General features: G+C 38.2%; 1 protein-coding gene across 5 annotated transcripts in view; it reads right to left on the reverse strand.

The window, feature by feature from the left end:
• Positions 1 to 586: 586 nt before the first annotated feature.
• The window catches only part of SPAG9 (sperm associated antigen 9), a 61,317-nt gene continuing 42,505 nt past the window's right edge, over positions 587 to 19,398 (reverse strand). For 2 of the 5 annotated variants that reach the window (XM_080629608.1, XM_080629612.1), the window contains 18 exons: positions 18,309 to 18,365; positions 17,269 to 17,442; positions 16,444 to 16,573; positions 16,123 to 16,215; positions 15,676 to 15,843; positions 14,730 to 14,901; positions 13,792 to 14,019; positions 12,868 to 13,060; positions 11,950 to 12,072; positions 11,333 to 11,413; positions 10,776 to 10,843; positions 9,679 to 9,827; positions 8,422 to 8,593; positions 7,338 to 7,451; positions 5,563 to 5,601; positions 4,523 to 4,699; positions 3,599 to 3,739; positions 587 to 1,768 (listed from right to left, as the gene is read on the reverse strand). In XM_080629608.1, the coding sequence (XP_080485734.1) occupies positions 1,653 to 1,768; positions 3,599 to 3,739; positions 4,523 to 4,699; positions 5,563 to 5,601; positions 7,338 to 7,451; positions 8,422 to 8,593; positions 9,679 to 9,827; positions 10,776 to 10,843; positions 11,333 to 11,413; positions 11,950 to 12,072; positions 12,868 to 13,060; positions 13,792 to 14,019; positions 14,730 to 14,901; positions 15,676 to 15,843; positions 16,123 to 16,215; positions 16,444 to 16,573; positions 17,269 to 17,442; positions 18,309 to 18,365 (2,395 nt within the window). In that variant the 3' untranslated portion in view covers positions 587 to 1,652. The remainder of the gene's footprint in view (positions 1,769 to 3,598; positions 3,740 to 4,522; positions 4,700 to 5,562; positions 5,602 to 7,337; positions 7,452 to 8,421; positions 8,594 to 9,678; positions 9,828 to 10,775; positions 10,844 to 11,332; positions 11,414 to 11,949; positions 12,073 to 12,867; positions 13,061 to 13,791; positions 14,020 to 14,729; positions 14,902 to 15,675; positions 15,844 to 16,122; positions 16,216 to 16,443; positions 16,574 to 17,268; positions 17,443 to 18,308; positions 18,366 to 19,398) is intronic. The other 3 variants (XM_080629609.1, XM_080629610.1, XM_080629611.1) reach the window with 3 other exon arrangements.

The following is a 19,398-nucleotide window of genomic DNA, read 5'->3' on the forward strand; positions in this document are numbered from 1 at the left end:
TCTAACCAATAGACCTGAATGGAGGCTTTCTGGTTTATCAGCTATGATATGCATTTGAAAAAGCTGCCTAAATATATATTTACACAATAGACCTCAGCTAAATGTGTTCATTTAAAAAATTAAGAAAATATATAAACACATGTTTGCCTGATAGACCAGAACTGCTCCTATTGCATAAAAATCTTTAGGCAGTTTTATAAAAGTGTTTCTATATTTACTCCTCTGAAACTGTTCAGTTCTCTCCCATCATCAAGTCACTCCCTTTCTCTGCTAATCTGAACAGTCCCAGCCTTTTTGGGGGGTAAATGCCAGATGTTTCTTAAAACCCCTCAAAACTTTGACTTTCCAGACTAAATGAAAGCACAAATCTGGGATTAAAAGCATTCTGAAGTACAGAAATCATGAAGTGTTTAACTTAGGGTTGATGCTGAATGTAGGAAATTCAATGTAAAAGGAAGACAGTCTTCAACTCACACTTATGGTTCAAAAAAATAGATGGTGAGTAGACAGAATGTCAGCCTAATATTAGAGTCTCCAGACTTCCATCAATTTACTTAATCTTAGTGTTACCTGCTAATATTGTTGCTTTTTTTTTTTTTTTTTTTTTTAATTAATCGGGGTATGCAACTACCAAAAAAATACATTTTCTACCTAATTTTCTGGCACTAAAGTTCCTTTGCAATCTCACTTGGGCAGAATGCATTTTTCCTGTACACCCTCAGTCTTTTCTCATGCTCTAATCGAGGTCTCTAACCTTCACACATGTAGTGTGCCTCATGAGTTTGACCAGCTAGGCAGAGAAGATCATTCTAGTGCTTAGGACAGAAGGAATTGAGACAAGAAAAGAACAAAACGTATCCCCTGTTCAATAATTTTACAGTTACTTCCAGATTTAAATAATCCTAAGAATACCCTTTGGAAACCGAATAGTTCCATGTCAGGGAGATGGAAAAACACTATGCTCAGAAATCGCTCATCGAGGGCAGCAGTTCTCAAACTTTAGAAGTTCAATAGTGAAAACACGTGATTTTATTTAAATATTGTCATCTTGATTCCTATACAATCTCTTCTTGCCCTCAGAAATTCTGATGGATGTAACAAATTAAACCATTTATACTATGTAAAAGCAAGAATTGCCAAGTTTGGAAACAAAAGCGGAAATTTACAGTTTGCTTTAGCCCTCACTGAGTATTTGGATGAGTCTTAATAATCCATCTTGAATTTGTCCATTTTATTAATACTCTGGGAACAACTTTGCTGTTTTACTCAATGCATTATACAGTGAAATGAAGCTCAGTTGTAATAAAGCTGAACTCAAGTGAGACTACCGAAGAAGTGAGCTACATTAGATTGCTGTGGTACAGTAAAACTAATGTCTCAGTTGCTTACTATGGTGTGCACACCAGTTCTGAGAAAGATCTGATTTCATTATACTCTTCCATGTAACACGGGTGCAGTAAAACAGCACAAGCTAATTCCTGTATAGTTAAAGGTATGACGGATTTCCAATATAAAGTTAAACAGCAAAGAAACGCTTCAACATCATGTAGTGAAACAGGTTTCACAAAATAAAAAACATGCAGAAGCTTTTTTTTTTTTTGCTTTTTTTCTTATACTTTTTTTAAGGTCTCCAGCTGCATCCTACAGTCTCCTCACTCACTGCCACACATTACTTGCCACACTATCAAGTGACTCCTCTCAGCTTTGGCTACAGAAGGTTCAAGTTGCAGAGCTTCTCCAAGGAGTTCAGATTCACCACCTTCATCACCTGAAAAACAACAGCTTTGATTCAGGCTGACAACAAAGAACAGTATTAACATCAACTGAGACGAGACAAGTAACATCTAGATTTACAAGAAATACACTAAAAGACAGCAGTTGCCATATGCTTATATAAAATCAGATTCAAGATTGCGACTATATACATTACAGATGGCAAGTCTGTTGCATAATTATTTCAGAGCCAAGTATTCCGATGGTCATATTCTTCAGTTCTAGCTCCCCAAATTAACTGCAGTTTTGCCAGTATCCATATTCTACACATTTCGTTACTTAGAACTCTTTTAAGGCACAGAAACAACCACCTCATTTGCAAACTTGCAGCACCTCCCAGGAGAAATGGAGATGGTTATGCTATGAGTTTAGCTAGCATAAACATATAAACCGTATCAAGTGCTTTGGAAATCAGAGCAGTAACTAAGTGGAAGTGAGACAATGCAACGTTCATGTCTGTGATGAACCTTTCCCCTTCCTTCCTCTTGTTCACAGCTTGTCACAGCTCAGCACAAGACAGCCCTAAGCCTATTCTCCCTTACTGCTCTTCAAAAGACAAAACCAGTTCTGTAACTGCATCTAAATGCTTGGTGATACGAGCTGACTTGGACCAAGGTGACAGACTAGCCACTGAACAGAACTACACCTAGACAATAATAATACAGAGGCAGTCTTGTGGTACAGCAGAATATCAGTTTAATCAGATGAAATGGGAACCACCCAACAACTTCAGGAAGGTTTCAAGTCACAGCTTGGCTGGTTTTCTGGTTAGGCTACTTCAGAGGACTGAGGAATCTAAACACAGAATAGCCTTAACTTGCTTGAGCCATTGCTGCAATAATGTGATAATGGCTGAGCTAATGCAGCTCTAGCACTGACACATTCACAGCTTTGTATTACGCCACAAGGACAGCAAAATGCTCAGCTGGTATGTGGCCATACCAGCTTGCTTGGAACAAGTGCAAAGGTATCAGTACTCACTGGAGTGTGGCACAGAACTGCTCAAGCCCTGCCTCCCCTTTAACTCCAGTGAGGTTACCAGCAGGAACTTGTTTATCACTGAGTAGTGGGGGTGACAGAATCTGGGCTGGCCTTCATGAGTTGTTCTTTGTTGTGGTTTTTGTGGGGGTTTTATTGCCATTTGGTTGTTTTTGAAAAGCACTCTAGACAGATTTAGGCAAAAGGTCAAAACCAGGAGTTGTGACTCCTTTTTACACCCTTTTTGTCGAGGTCTCCAGCTGCAGATTCTAAGCACAGAACCACAAGCACTCTTATTTCCCCCAAAGCTTCAATAAAAACAAAATACAAAATCAAACATTTAAACAAGAAATCTGCTATGGGCTAGAGCATGCCAAAGTGCTAGTCAAGAAAAGCAGTGATCAGAATCAGAAGGGCATGAGAAGATATGTGAACTTTTTCCCTTTTCACTCAAAAAAAATAGTAAATTTTAGCTTGAGTGTCCTTCACAAAACACTTGACTTTATCATCAGTCTGCATATTTCAGTAACTAAGGGACATGTATTCCAGCAGTTTGAGAGAGAAGAATGAAAGCATAAACTGTAAAGTGGTGCATGACTCCAAACCAGAGTTTCAAATAAGCCTTTTTCCGCAGTCATCTCAGAGGTCATGGTTTACTGGGAGGAGGAGAAGCTGAAGGGGTGTGTGTGTGAGAATAAAGATACTTCTACCTTTATGCTTGCTTAGTAAAGACCATATACTAACCGGCTACACAAATGCACTCTGCAATCACAATGCAAGCTATTATCTGGTTAATGACCTTGCAGTATGAAGAGGTTATAACTAATTTTAAGTTCAGTTTTCTTACCCATTCTGAAGTCAATGTATCCTTCTCCACCACTTATCACCAACATTGATTTTAAGGGACTCTGGTTGAAGGACTCTTGGCCCGCTTTATCAGCTGCTAGCTCTGTTCCACCACTACTACTTTGTGGGCAAACAACCTGACCTGAATTAAAAAGAGAATATACTTTTATGTTACATCCTGCAGAATACCACCACTTCTATTTGGTCACTAGATGACATAATACCTAACGATACACTTAACTTTGGAGTCTAGTATCAATTCAGCAAGGGACAGAGCTTTGCTCTGATTTCATCTCTCTAAAGAGATGAAGAATCTGTTCAGGTCAGTTCAATGGAAATCAAAGAACAAAATGCCTCCTGATATTTCTCACAGCACATGCATGTAGATCTAGAGAATGACATTAAAACAGACTTAAAGCCTTTCAGACACACAACTGAAATGATTCAATGCACGTCAGCCCATCAGGCAAACTTCTGTCATTGACGTGCAGCACACAAGGTGCACAGAAGTGCCAAGAGGGCATTCAAACAGCACTGCAGCTTCTAGGCAACTCTCTGCTTTGTCAACTGACAGTCTTTCCTCTAGGAGCTACTCCCTCAGTAGCTCATCCTTCCTGCATGGTATCAGCCTCTTAAATTGGACATTAATTAGCAGTTGACTGCCTTCTTAATAGGCAAGTGCTCCTTTATCACAGTGCCTTTTGCCCAGATGGAAGCAAAAAACTTCTTTCTTTGTGACCAAACCCTTTTTCTCCCATTAAACAATACTGCACTTAGGAGTCAGACAAGTCTTGTAAATAAAAGATAAACAGTTTCTGACTGCATGATTTCATACACTTGCTATCTTTGCCTAAACACTACATTTAACTAAGCAAATGATGGCAAAAAAAGAAACTGCATTGGAAGATTGGTAATAAAACCTCACCAGGTACTGCCACAAAGAATTTAACAGCATCACGGTGCCCGTGGAAGCAAAGCTGCGCATGTGCCATTGAACAATATGGTATGAATGTTCCTGGAGTCACTTTGTCACTGTTTTCATCGCCATATACACGTATTACACTCCCCGGACGGTTTCCGGAGCCTGCTGCTGCCTTATTAGCTGTAAAAGAAGTGGTTTTGAGTTGAAAATGCAAATTACAGAACTGGTTATTTGTTAAGAAACCTTACGGTACCGTCTAAAAGCTAAAGCCAACTTAGGTAAAAATGAAACAGGAGGGCAGCAATGCCAATTCAAGACAGAGCTGGAAAGAAAAAAGATTGCATGCTTCGTTATTTTAAGTACATCAGAAAATGGAGCAGGATACTTATTAGTCTAGCATAAACACCAGAATTCAATACCCTACTTTTGGAAGGAAATAATTTGTGAAGGGACTGTATCTTTCATGGAAAAATAAGTACTACTAATGTGTTTCTGTAAGAGCAAATTCAATGTACTTAAGCATATAATTAAAGACAGTTTCATTCCAACTAATCATAGGGTATCCCCTTGCCAGTATAAAGTCTCTAAATATAGCCACCTGTGGGCACAAAGGAGCTACCCTATTATCATTCTACATCTAGTTTTTAACCAGAAAGTTTTAAAATCCATGAAAACAGAAGTACTCATGCTAGACATACAAGCCATCTCCATTCCAAAGACTATCAGAGTAGTGAAAGAAACAGTGATTTGTAACAAGACAGTAAATGATGTGGATTAATGACAAAGTTATAAAGGTATGGTATTACATTGGCTGGAAGAAAAACAAAGTCTGGATGAAAGTTCAGCTGCAACACAGGATGATATGCTAAACTGCTGAGCAGATTGGTGGCCATTTAGCAAACATAAAACTGCTGCAATGCAGTAACTGCAAGTGGAAAAACATTTAGGAACATACAAAGGGTAAATCTATAAGGAGTGGGAAACAGCCTTGAAGTGGCTATTAGAAGCCTGAAAATAGATTTTTGTTCAGGATCTGCACTTACCCCTCAGCCCCAGTAAACGTCCCTGGTGGAGGATTACAGCTAAAGTGAGAAAGGAGGAAAGGGGAAATGGATAGGTATGACAGTAGAGGAGAAGGATTAATGAGAACCCACCATTCATGTTTTGGTTTTTGATAAGGTAGAGCTTAAAATTTTAGCTCCTAAAACCAGTAAATACCTAATTACAGATGATTCAATAAAAAGTCAAAGAACAGCATCTTGTCATAGAAGCTTCAGTACAAAACGAACAAAAGCACTGCCACTTTTATGTGCTTTATCACCACAAAGTTCATTACTGATTATCAGCGTTTCCCCTTTCGCTCTTTCCTTGGCAGGAGGCTACCAAAGTAGTAAATAACAACTCATGTTTTCAAGTGCCTTTTGAAATATCACCTGCAGATCTCAAAGATGCCCTACTACTGAGACCCAGGGAACTGAAATATATGACTGCTGATGTGAGGACGTGACCGCTTTTGACAACCATGACTATTTGCAACAAAAGTTCTCAAACCCACTCTCAAGCTATCCACAAAGAGTTGTTCTGATTCATGAACAACCAACAAAACTGAAATTAAACTGAACGGCTTTAATGGGGTTGATTTCATATTCACTACCATGCTAAAACCAAACTCCTCTTGAAACACTGAATTAAGCTTGACACAAATTAAGAGCTGTAATTTTTGAAAGCATGATTTAAAGTAATTCATATTCATGAAAGAAAGTCTGCCCTTAATACATTCATGCAATGCAAAAAAAGACATTTACTGAACGGATGGACAATGTAATGGAACACTATGAGAAACAACGCGTGTATGTGCTGTTCAACAAAGCAGATACAACATGAAGAGTTTTTCCTATTAAGTTACACTAAAATTACCTGTCAGACTGTACTTTCTATATAGCAACAGTACAACCAGGACTATCAAAGGTCTGCATTTTATTTTCTGAAACTTCTGTCCATGTGTTTTAACCTTACTCTCAGGCACAAGCACTGGGGTTTTTGTTTGTTTTAAATGCAATCAAATTACACACAGATTCTTCCCAAACTTTACCTATTTAAGGTTTGTTTTGCCCTTGAACTAGACTCTTTCCTTCTCCTGAGGCTCAACTGTCCATGTTTGAATGCTTCGTCTCCCACCCCCAAGTAGTTTCAGCCTACGACAAGAGTTTGGGGTCTGATATTAAGCAGATACCTGGATGTGCATTATTGGAATTTCACCTAGAAGTTCATGCCCTGTTTTAGAATGTGTTTAGAACTTCCGCAACTTTGAATATGTCCTTTAATGCAGTTAGTACTACTGCTGTTCCAGTCCTTTCTACCAGCTTTGTGATGAACTCTCATGAACTAAAGCAAATGACATTAGCAACAATACCAACTTGCTCAAAGCAAACAAAAATCCACTTTGGTGACCACATAGAAATCAAAGAGTAACATTAATTAGAAAATTAAAGCCATCTCTTACAAACAATAAACTTTTATAAATGCTCCTAATGTTTGTAACAGCTCCAAAGCTTCAAAGTGACTCATTCAAGCTACAGCAACTCTGCTCAAATTGAAGTGCAGGAGATTTTGGAGATGTGCTTTTTTCTCAGAGTAACTGTAACCACGTGCACAGATTAGGTGCTGAACATCACACAGGCCCAATCTGTTACAAACCTGAAAGATTCACACCTGGCAGTAAAGCTTTCTATCCATTAGCAAGCATCTGAATGGCGTTACATATTCTCTTTGTGTCTACAACATATTGCACAGTGCTATTCATTTGTATTTTACTTACTTTCTGTTAATGGAATGGAGATGATGACACCATTTCCTGTTCCTACCCATAACCGATTACAAGACACCATAAGAGCTGTGATTCTCACAAATGAGAATCCCAGTTTACCAGTACCTAAAAACAAAAGATGCTTTTCATCAAAAATCATGACCAAGAATAATTTTAGTTCCATAACAGAGAATCTTAACTCCAACTCCCAAACCACGCAGACAAGTAATTCCCTCCCACTTCAAACAGAAACAAGGTAGAGGAATATTTAAGTTGTAAAGATAGTCTAAAAGGCTACAACAATTAAGTTGTGAACCTATACAGAGGGAGACTAATACTAACTGTGAGAAAGCACAAAGTCATAATGCTCCATAATGCTGCAGAGGAAAGTCTTTTGGGGCTTATAGTACCAGGGTAGCTTTTCAAACAAAACAAAAGGTGAGTTTACAGATGTAAGATAATGGTTTCCCATCCATTAAAATTGATTTCTCATCCGTTAGCACTACGAGGGAAGCAGAAGGCAGCTGAGCAGCTAAGCACAATGGCTCAGCAGTTACTTGTGAAAGGTATCTCATGACCTGTATTTGTTGAGTTATGTAGGTGGTCAAACTGCTCTTACATGAACATTAATGGAAAAAAAATCTCAAATATTATTAGCTTCAAGAGCAATAAAAGTTTGCCATTTTGCATTTGTGTTTTCTTGAAAAAGAGGCAGTTTTCCCAAGCAAGTAATGAATTCTTCCCGTTCTTAGATTTAAAATAAAGCATCAGTACAGTAAAAAAAGAGAAAGATTTTAGCATCTCTGTTGACGTCTGCTCAACCCATTCACCATTTTCCTCATTAGTTCTGAGCTTTTAAGGACACCTTAGATAACAGATAGGACCAGCTGGCTGTATCAGAAGATCTATCATCCTCATCATGCTTTAAAGACTGACTTAAGCTTCTACTTCCAGATTCAAATTCTCACAAACAGGATTTGACTTCAATCCACCCTTCCCCTTAGTTTGCCATGAGAACCGCCTGATCCATGACAGGAAAAGAAAGCTCCAGACAGCAAGAGGTTTAAGAATACAGCAGTTTTTCTTATCAACTTACCTAGCATTTTGCTTACATAAGGTTCAATGTCCACATCTTGTAGATGCTGATACGTGTGTGCATGATAGAGACGCAGGGTGGAGTCCAGACGAATAGACACCCATACCCCATCACCCACCCATGCCAGCTGTCTCACTTGGCTTTCTCTTCTTGGGTGTGCATCAAATGACTTCTGCAAAAGATCAGATTTTAAATTGGAAGATGAAACAAGAAAGAGACTTCTCTGTTACTCTCAGAATCAATACTGACCATTTTCTTAAGTCAACTACGACCCCCTGATTTGCAAAAATCACTAGCAGATAGCGTTAAGCTTAAGTTACAACTGCCATACAATGCTGATAAATGCTAATACCCTTCCCTGAAGCGTGATCTCAAAGCCATAGTTTCCTACCAGGTCTTCATTTATGTATCTCATCCCAGCCTACTCTGGCTTCTGCCTCCATTTAACCTGGCACCTTTTTGGTATGAGGTCCTCCTGCCACAGCACACGATACATATGTCCCAAAAAGTGGTTTTCTTCCCAGTTCTGTTAAGCCTTGCTCTTGCATACAAACCCACGATGCAAAATTCACGAACCAACTTCACTGTTGTATGCATTCCTTCATTTTGGTTTTCTCATACACATATATATAGTCTTCACAGAAACAGATTATCAGTTAGGCGCTTGATATTTTCGAAGAGCTGAGCAGTCACTCTCAAATGGTCTGGCCCATGCATCAGGCCAATTAGTAAAAGCTGAAGTGTTAATTCTGCTAATGGTTCAGAAACCTTACATCCTTTCTGTATTTGAGATGCCAGGTACACACACAACACTGCACAAACACCAGCTGACACACCTCATATAAACAACCTATTCCATAACTGAAGGGAGAGTACATTCAAGATTAACACTTACAAACCTCTGAAGTATGCGAAGACAGATTATAGAGAAGGTTAGGGGTGGGTGGAGAACATAATGAGGCATGCATGTAGAGAACAGGCTGGGAGCTAGCCTTACAAGCTCTGCATTAGAAGGGGAGAACTACCCCCAACCCCCCAGACTGGTCAATAAATGAGAATGGTCTCATCATGGCTTAAAGTTTTTCAAAACATTGAAAATATCTTAAGAAAAATGTAACAGTCTTTCCCCAAGACAAATTTGTTTGGATGCTTGTTTCTGTACTGATGACCAAACAACTGTTCTCTGGAGTCTGAGCTGTAGCACGTGATGGCATTAAAATCTAACACTGAATTATTTTAAACACCATTTTAACTTGCCTCTATTTTCATGGCCTTTGGTTGAACAACATAGATTTTGTTCCTGTACCCACACCAGACTTTGTCATGTACCACTGTCATGCATCTTATTGAATGATGTGGCCGGCCCAGGTCTAAGAGGTGATAGTTCGTCAAGTCCCACTGACCATCTTTAAAAACAGAAGGAAAAGTTAAAAACAGAACAAAACATAGGTTCCTATGAGTTGAAAAATAACCTCAAAGTACAGGCAAATACCTTAACAGTCTCATTTTTTAAAAGCACTGTAATACTCTGGATAAATCAATGCAAATTTATGGCTAGGCTCCTCATTAAAAAAACCTAGTTAGACCAACATCCCAAATGCTACTTCGTTTTTAGTATAATAAGGTTGTACACTGACTCATGTTCAAAACACACCAAAACACTTTTAAAACTGGCAAATTACCCAGTGCTAAACGCTTTACTTGGACAGGCAGCAGCATACATTACAACAAGCAACTACCCACACAGCACTAGGCACTTGCTGCTTGACTGAACACAAATGTTGGCCAGTGCATCAAGATTTTTTTAGAACATGCTGCAAGATCTTAAGAAAGGCACCCAAAATCTCCTAAAAGCATACTAAATTTGGTCATTCAACACCAAGTAAAATTCTTCTGTAGACTGAGCTAAGCCACAGATCATCACTGACATTCACTCAATATCCTTGACGATTATAAACCACCGAGACTTTGAGTTTACAAAATTCTCACTGAAGGACTTGGCCACAGACAATTATTAACACTAATAACAAAACAGAAGACATGACTATTGAGTGTGACAAAAGCAGCAGAAGAGATGATGATCAAAGACTTTATCAACAGGCTTTCCACTGTTTAGCTCAGATAGATCCCATTCTCCTGCTTCTCAAGAGTACGAAAAAATTCTAGGAATGCACCACAACAGTGCGAGATGGTACCCAAAACTGCAAATGGAATACTAGGAAGATTTCTCAAGATTCCAACCTGTAAAAATGCCATCGGGGAATACATTCTCAAAACTCTGTTTCTAAATGGCACATTTCTTCCCTAAATGCTGTTCCAACCTCACTAGTTTCAAGATCCAATAGGATGCTTACCAACTCCTCGGTGAAATATTGCTAGTGTTCCATCAGCTAGTGCAACTAATACTATTCCTTTTACATGTCTGGGAAAAAAAGGAGGCACAAGAATATACACTATTAGACTGCATTTCTCAAACTGCAAGTTCACAGGTATAAACATTTTATATTTCAGCATGCTTTTTATAGTGATGTTAGCCCTAGTGTTTTGATTTCTACAACATACTCAAGAGAAGGGACAGTAACAAGGCATCAAAATCCAGTGCAGAAAGCTTAAAACACATCTAGCTACAATGCCTGAAGAAAACACCAAGGATAACAACCTACATCTGTTTTGAGCATACAACCATTAAGCATACCAAATATACAGCTACAAATCATTTGACTTATAGTACTTCCAACAGACAGAAGATTCCTCTTGTTTTCCTTACTCCCCAAATGTTTTCTACTGCCCCTTGAAGAACATGCATGCATTTATGGCAACTGACATTCCCAATATCTAAGGAGGAAATATAAAACTAATTTGCAAGTATTTTAACAAAGGTTGATTATGATTTACATCTTTCAGGACTTACACAATACTGAGAATAGAATCTTTAAGTTTAATGGCATGAACACATTTCCTCCAGTGCGCCACTGACGAATGAACATACAGGCTGCAAAGACAAATCAGGAGGGATTAAAAGCACTAGGAAGGGTCTACCAGACAGAAAAAAAGACAAGCAAAAACCCTACAACTGAATTCCACCAAAGGCAAAATAAGTTTTCATCTTCCACTGAAAAATACGTATAGACTGAAAGAACAAACTTCTAAGCAGCAGGATGGCTTTTTAGAGGCCTAAAACGTAACTCCTTTGCAGATACATCTGCAGTAAAAAGGGCAGTATATTTTTCCAGTGTAACAACATACTGAACGCTATGGGATCATGAGACCTTAATTTCTTTGACTACAAAAAACCAAGCAAAACTTTTCTGCAGATTCAAGTGTTATCCACCAAAAAGAGCTTGCTCATCACCTACAACGCCCTGAATTTTGTAATTCCTAAATGTAGCAAAGTGCACAAAGTTTTGGCTTTCTTGAGATCTTCTTGCACTTAATCTTGACTCGAGACAGTTATCGGGCCTGCAGGCACAAGAAGCAAGTTTAAAATAGTTTTTCGAAATGAATTTAACAAGATGAGCATTTTCTTACCATCCGTTCTGTGCTCCAAGCCACATTGTCGGTAAAAGGCTACTCATTTTCTGTGCTTCTTCTCTCACAAGATCTTGCTCATTTGGCAAAACTGCAACGTCTTTATATAGCTCTGACTCAGTACTAAAAAAAAAAAGCACAGTTAAAATACATTGACTAAAGTGCACAGATTACTCAGATTATAACCTTGACGTTCAATTCTTTGCTGTTACTTTCTACACTGACTTTTGAAGGACATAAGGCATTTTACAAAACCAGTAACTGAGCAGGAAAGCACAAGGATACAAATGCAAATCTCAGTAACAATGAATTTCTTCCAGTGGATGTTTACTTATACAAGGAAATTCAGGTTCCATTCACACTTGTCAATAATTGTTATCCCTGGAGAATGGCAGAAGAGTCACAGCATCAGAGGTACACGTTAAGATAAATAAGCTGTACGATATTTTTGTGTCTGAAGAGTGAAGACAGCTGAAGATTTGAAGTACTGATTGCTTTCAAACTACTCCACTCCTGTAACTACTCACAGATTGACTATTCTGAGAAAAGTAACATACATTTGAAGAACCAGTTGATCGGAAGTTATTTAGGTATTAAACAAGGAATTTAAACAGGCATCTCTTGTGTCATTCACATGAAGCCTGTGAGAGGACATGGTGACAAAGTGGTAGACACTCACTACTCCTTTGTGGAGGTATCTGTACTCAAGCGATACGAGTTCACAGACAAACAACTGCACAGGGGAACCTTCCATGCAAGCAAAGTGCAGAGTGTCTTATACCAAGTCTACTTATATAAACCTCAACATACTTAAGCTAAAAAACCAGCAGTTATTTCATCCTCATGTTATGCTCCAACAAACATAGTATTTTTCTTTCTAAATACATTTTAAGAGGTATGAGGATTGAGACTGTGTACCTTGGCTGGTACACTGGAGATGCCTCTGTTGTATTCTGTACTCCCAGAGGATCTGTAAAGACATGCTCTGTGTAGACTCCAGTTTGTGCAATATCAGCTGTGTCTTCTGTCCCTGCATTGACTTCTGTTGCTTCTGTTGCCTCCTCTGCTGTTGGAATGTTCTCATCTACCGAATTACTTTCGGTTGCAGTATCTATGGAACAAAAAAGTTGAAAAGCTTAACAGCTGTGCAATTGTTCTTACTTATTTAAGTAAGCCTGCACTAAGTGAATAGCTGTAATAACCAGATGGTCAAAATCCAGATTTAATAGCTCATCTGAAAAAAAATCAGATTACAAACACCCAAACTTTAGTAGGTTACACTGTGTCAACAAGTGTCAAATGCATTTTTAGTACCAACCAGTGACTCATAGTACAGATTGCCTTTTAAGTGATTAACTAGAACAGCAGTGAACAAATCCAACAACCACATACCCATTAACAATTGTATCACCGTATAGCTCTGAAGGGCATACGACAGAAAACATTAAAAATACCAGTAAAGCAAGTAGCTTCACTTAAATCTCTATTAAGGCTTTACAAGATTGAAGGCATTCACATTCTCCCTAATACTTGTCAGCAAGATCTGCACTTCAAATACTGAATAACTTAAAAGCTCTTTTAAGACCAAGCACAATTTAAGAGTTCTCTGAAAAGTATTTTAGAAGGAATTTTGTACACCCATTTAAAGTCACCTCCACAAAGTGTACAGCTACAATTATACAGTGCAAATACGTCAGACTTCCAAACCATTTCCTATATTTGGTATTTGTTTCATGTTATCACTGCTTACAGGAAGCTGTTACATTGAATACTTACACCATTAATTTTTCACTTACACCTCGTGGTGTTTGGCCATGCCTGGCACACATAAGGTTTTCATACCTGACTGTTTATCTGTCATTGGCGAGGCACCATTTGCATCATGAGCTACAGGTGCTCCTGTAACACCCTCTGCAGTACAGCCAACCACTGTTATTCCTCCCAGCAAGCTATCGGTTTCTGCAGAGCTGTTGCTAGTCATGCTTCCACACAGAGAGGACTTGTCCACTTGACTGGGATCTGCTTCTTGAGACCCTTCTTCTCCTGCAGGATAGTCAGTTTCCCTTGCTCCTGAAAGAGATTAAACTCACATTTCTGGAAGGGATAAAGCTGACTCAATTTTCTATCTAGTCACAAACTAAGCTTCAAACTGAATGAACTCTCCAGCAACTGAGATGTAACACACAGATATCTATCTACAAGCTTATTTTAACACGATCAGCAGACATTAAAGATGCTGCCAAAGCTCACAAAGTAAAAGCATTATCTTCAATAAGCATAAACCAAAACCCAAGAAATTCAAAAGCACAATTAATTCTTCTCCAGAATTATAATATCCTCCTATTACACTTTCCTCAGTACACTCTCCACATACACTCTCAACATAACAAGGATTCCCTCTATAGGATGTTCCAAGATCTGCTCCTTATCTCCAAGAGGCTGAAGAGTTTTAAAAAGCCAACATTTTTCCTTTATGATGTGTCAACAAGTACAAAATGCACAGTTCCATACAGCACTGGCACTATTGCACAATTTATAACATAGCAGACAAAACAGTCCTGGTTGCTGACATCTCTCTACCTTTGAGTTAATTCAGGTCAGGAGGCAACCAAAGAGTGGAACAGGAGAAATCCAATAGTTTCCTCTACAGCTGAACACTTTTTCTTGCTGTTACAGTGACATTTTACCACACCAATTACCCCATCTTTGGTCTTTCATTGCATGAGAATACCCAAATAAGACGTAGTTAAAGTAAGAGCTAAACCATCACAGGTCTTTACCTGGTACACTGGCAATACAAAGCACGTGAGAATTGCAAACAATGAAACTGTCCAGAATATTTCCTGGTTGATTAGCATCAATAATGATAACTTTTGTAGCAGAATGTGTGCTAGTACAGATCCAAACTAGACTGGATAATTCTTCCTGATGTTTCAGCTCCTTCTGCTGGTCCTGAAGGAGAATAAAGGCAAAACAGAAGTGAAAAACAACAGGAAGGGGGACAGGGATAGAACTATTACCTTTGTTTTTGTATGTTCTCACATTATCAACTACTGAATTATATATAAACATGATACATTAAATATCTTTAATGCCATTGTAAAAACACATACAGGTACTTGTTCTCTATGTATCTGGAATATAAGACCCCCTCATATTTTATGCTTGTGTAGAAAACTATAGAAAATAATTATACTGCACAATTATACAATTAGACAAGTATAAAGCTATATAAGAACATAATTACATGCCAGCTACCATATTCAGTCTCACCACAGATTAATGTGATGTCCCAAAGCACTTCCAAGTTAAGCATTTGTTTTTATGCCCTTAATATGAATTCCATTCATTGCTTCTTCATGAAAACACGAAGACTAACACATGTTTAATGGACTGTAGGGGTAAAAGCCCTTGTTTTAAATGGCAGTCAGAGCATGAACAATTCTGTCACAAATGCCTTTTAAAGCTGGCAGGACTGGTATGAGAAGTGCATGATTTTGATGCAAAATTGCTTTGCTCCTCAGATTTGACAACAAGCTGGTACACAGGAGATAATCCCAGTATTCTTGTAGTTGGATTCAATAACCCAAACAACTTGGGGTGGTGACTACCCAAGAAAAATAAGCCTAATTATAATAAGCCTGATTATCATATAACTGTAGATTAATATTTTGTAAAGATGTTTAACTATATAAACTATTCAACATGCCTTTCAGGTGACCTTACCTTGAGCTCTTGATCTAGTCTGTCTAAACTACTTTGAGATCCTGTTTGCTGCTTGTTGCCATCTGCGTCCGTACCAGCCACATCATTGTAGAACACACTAGCACCAACCACAGACCCACCGTCTCGTGTCTTCCCTCCTGACAGGTTTACCCCTACAGCACACCACAGCTTGAAAGAAAAATAAATTCTTCACTTACATGTGAAACTTCGAAAAATGAGACACCACTGTTAAATATGCTTATTAAAAATTATTAATCACTGTATATATGTAGTCCATTTTAAGGAATTCATTAACCTTAAAGACATGTACATTTCTACTGAAGCTTAGCTTCCCCTATGGCTTTAGAAAGAAACACCTTTATTTAAAAAAGAAAACAACTGAGGCCAAAATAAGACTATTCAAGCTATAGGCTGAGTCTCTTTATCATCACTGTAAGTACACCCTACCTTCATAGAGGTATCCTTCTCATCTAAAGGTCTCAGGTAAACAGGTACAGGCAAGTTCTTCATCTTATTGTCACCCTGGCCACCATTTGCCACCTAGGACAAAAAAAAGAAGAAACAGAAAGGTTTTCCTATTTAAAACAGGTTTACAGTCTTTGGAATCAATTGATCAGACTTTGTTAAACACAATTAAGAGCTTTGCATTGTGGTTTTTATTAGAAAGACTCTTTCAACCACAAAGCACAAGCTTTTAAATAATTCTCTGTTCAAATTTCACAAAACATGAAGTTGTTACCACTACATTTTAAAACATGAGCCTACTACCTGTTTGTACTTCTGAGGTAGACTCCAGCCAAATGCTTGCACTCTACCATCCTCTTTCTGAACATGGGCTTTCACTTGGCGATACTGCTCTCTCTTCTGCTCTCTGCGCGAGGCTAAACTGGCTTCAGTTCTAGGGAAGAATCATTATTAAAGAACCTATTATTTACGCTCTTTAAAATCCTTTGTTTAATGGGAGTTGCAGTCAAACTCAATACAAGACCTCTGTGGAAGCACTGGGTTACCAAAGAGATTGCTAGTTTTTCACACATCACCTACAGAACACCAGGTTTCCTGTGGGCTATTTCTAAGAGACCTGTGAAAGACAGGCAAAACCAGAAAGTCTGTTATCAGCATCCTTAAAGACAAAAAACTTGGGTCATGTACCTCCACTAGAAGCTTTAAAAGTTGTAAGCCAGAAGTATACATTGCCAAAAAGAAGGACAGAAGGGAAAAATAATTACAGATACTTGCTAGCCTGACTCATGTTGTTCTATTTTTCCATTGAACTTAAAGTGAAAGTACCTGTAAAGTTATTGCTCAGCTACACCACTTGTATATAAAAGCGTACCAAGTGCTGCCTCCTGTGCCTAAATGCACTTTTATGAAAGGCATTGATACTTATCAAATAGAATACACTGCCAGGTTCCCAAAATACTCATCCAGTAACACTTTTCAGTCTGCACCACGTTAATATCTTATGTACCAACAACACTCATTTCAGGAGAACATTATACTTCACTTATCAGCATACTATTTATCTCAGAGGAATAAAAGAGTAAATACTTGATAAAGCATATCTAGTATTATAAAAGCAAAATGTCTTACTCTTCACTGAGGAATTCAAAGGCTTTAGATTTGTCACTGGGTAATTGAGATAAGGTGCTGCTTCTTTTCTTGACTGATGGAGTAATATGTGAGGTTGGAGCATTGTATTTTACATTGACAGGAGGTTCTGGTTTCTTAGCTGTATTGCTAGATGAACTGAAGAGCCTGCTAAAGCTAGAAGAAAACAGAAAGATGGGAATCAAGATGTTTAAGTTGCACTAAATTTAACTATGCAGACAAAACACTGCATATGCTAGCCTGCTCAAGCCAGTTAGACTAAGAAACTGGAGCCCGACATAGGATCAGCCACCACACTCAGCAACACTCTCAAAGCATAGAAACTCATGTCAGTAAGAAAAACTCTCAAGAAATTCTTATCCCATTTGTCTATCAATTTAATGGGATCTTCATCTTCAATGAGCATCTACAGGGAACCAACAAAATTAGGATGTGAGCATCACATCTAGAAGACAGTTTTATGAAGCATATTAGTTCATGCACAGAGCACTTTACAAACCCCATTTCCCAGGCTAAAAGACAGAACAGTTACCAGCAAACCACTAAATCAAAAGGATTATTTGACAATTATTTTGTTGTGAATAACACTTTCATATTTAAAGAGCTTGAAGTTAGAAAGGAGAGTTTAAACAACCATTAAGCTGGACTTCATAGAGGAAAAGGAAGCTGAAATAAATGCAGTCCACACGAGCTATTCAGGTTTCTATTTTTCACCATTAAAAAGAATAATAATAAAACAATCAGAACAAGAGTCCTGGCGCATATCAGACTAGAATAAAAAAAATACAGCACTTTGGCATTTAACTTCACAAAGTGCACAGCCATTCACTATGTGATGCAGCTTACGATACATTTTGTCTTCAAGGACAGCCTTACCGAGCTGGCATGCTAGGTAACAAGAGGAGAAGAGTTAAGACATCTTCATCTGCCAAAAGATAATTAGCTAACATACAAAAATGTGCCAGCTAATTGGTGAGGGTCTTTTATTTGGTTTTGCCAGTGAGCTGCATTTCAATACTTACAACTGCCAAATGCTTGATCTCTTCTTTTCTTGCATGGCTGGATTTTCTCTCGATGCTCTACAAGAAATGAATTCCAACTTTACTCAGTAAGCATTAATTAAAAAAAAAGGAAAGGAACAGTATGTAACTCTTATTTAAAAAACCCAGGATATCAAAAGTATCAAAGCCTGTTTCTTCCCATTGCCACTTCTTTTCTGATCAGAGCACAATACTGCAATTCTCACAGTTCTCACTGTGAACTGGAGTAACACAGGAAACATCATTCACATTTACTTGCAACAAACACAACTGGTGAGTGCTTTTCAGAGAGAAGAGACAAATTTGTGTAACATTTTGCAATGAATACATCTAGAAGAAAACAGCAAACCATCCTAAATTCTTCTGCCTCCTATTTCTTTAATATTTTAACCACTGCTTTTTATTTTAAAACCCCTTATTCTTCAACACATCAGTGAAAAAAAAAAAATTACAAAGTCATTGCTCCTGAAGCCATAGACGCAGTAACAGAGATAGGAGAGGATTTCTACAGCAGATAAGGAGCTATAGAAAAGCAAGCCATGTCTGCTTGGGAACATGTATTTTTCCTCTCAGACTCAAATGGCTCACAGGGATTGAGGACAATAGAAAAATCAAATGCCATTGTTCTGCCTGACAGCAGGCGGCACCAAATGACAGTGTTACCTCTGGACATGTGGGATGTGATGTGTCAAGAACGAGCTGGGCTGAGCTCCAAGGCAGAACACTTTTGCTTTGAAAATCATTCCTTCCAGACAACTCAATATTCAGGATGCAAATTAGACCAAATGACCATCTTTATTGTTTATATTTAATAAACCGTGCACAGTTTTAAAGCTGTTTAAGTTAAGTCCTTACAAATGGATTGCACTCAGTCTGAAGACTGTATGTTATTTCTGTTTTGAAAACTTGGCTCACTGCTTTAAGTCGTACGCGCACACACACACACACATCAATTTTTCCTGCCTATCAAATTAATCTTACTTACAATTACCAAGTTTTATAAATGTTACAGAATACACACATTTCTTCAAGGGATGCTTACTGAACATCATACAAAGTAACGCATCTTCAC

The sequence above is a fragment of the Psittacula echo genome (genome assembly GCF_963264785.1).
Source record: "Psittacula echo genome assembly, chromosome: 14".
Taxonomy (NCBI): Eukaryota; Metazoa; Chordata; class Aves; order Psittaciformes; family Psittacidae; genus Psittacula; species Psittacula echo.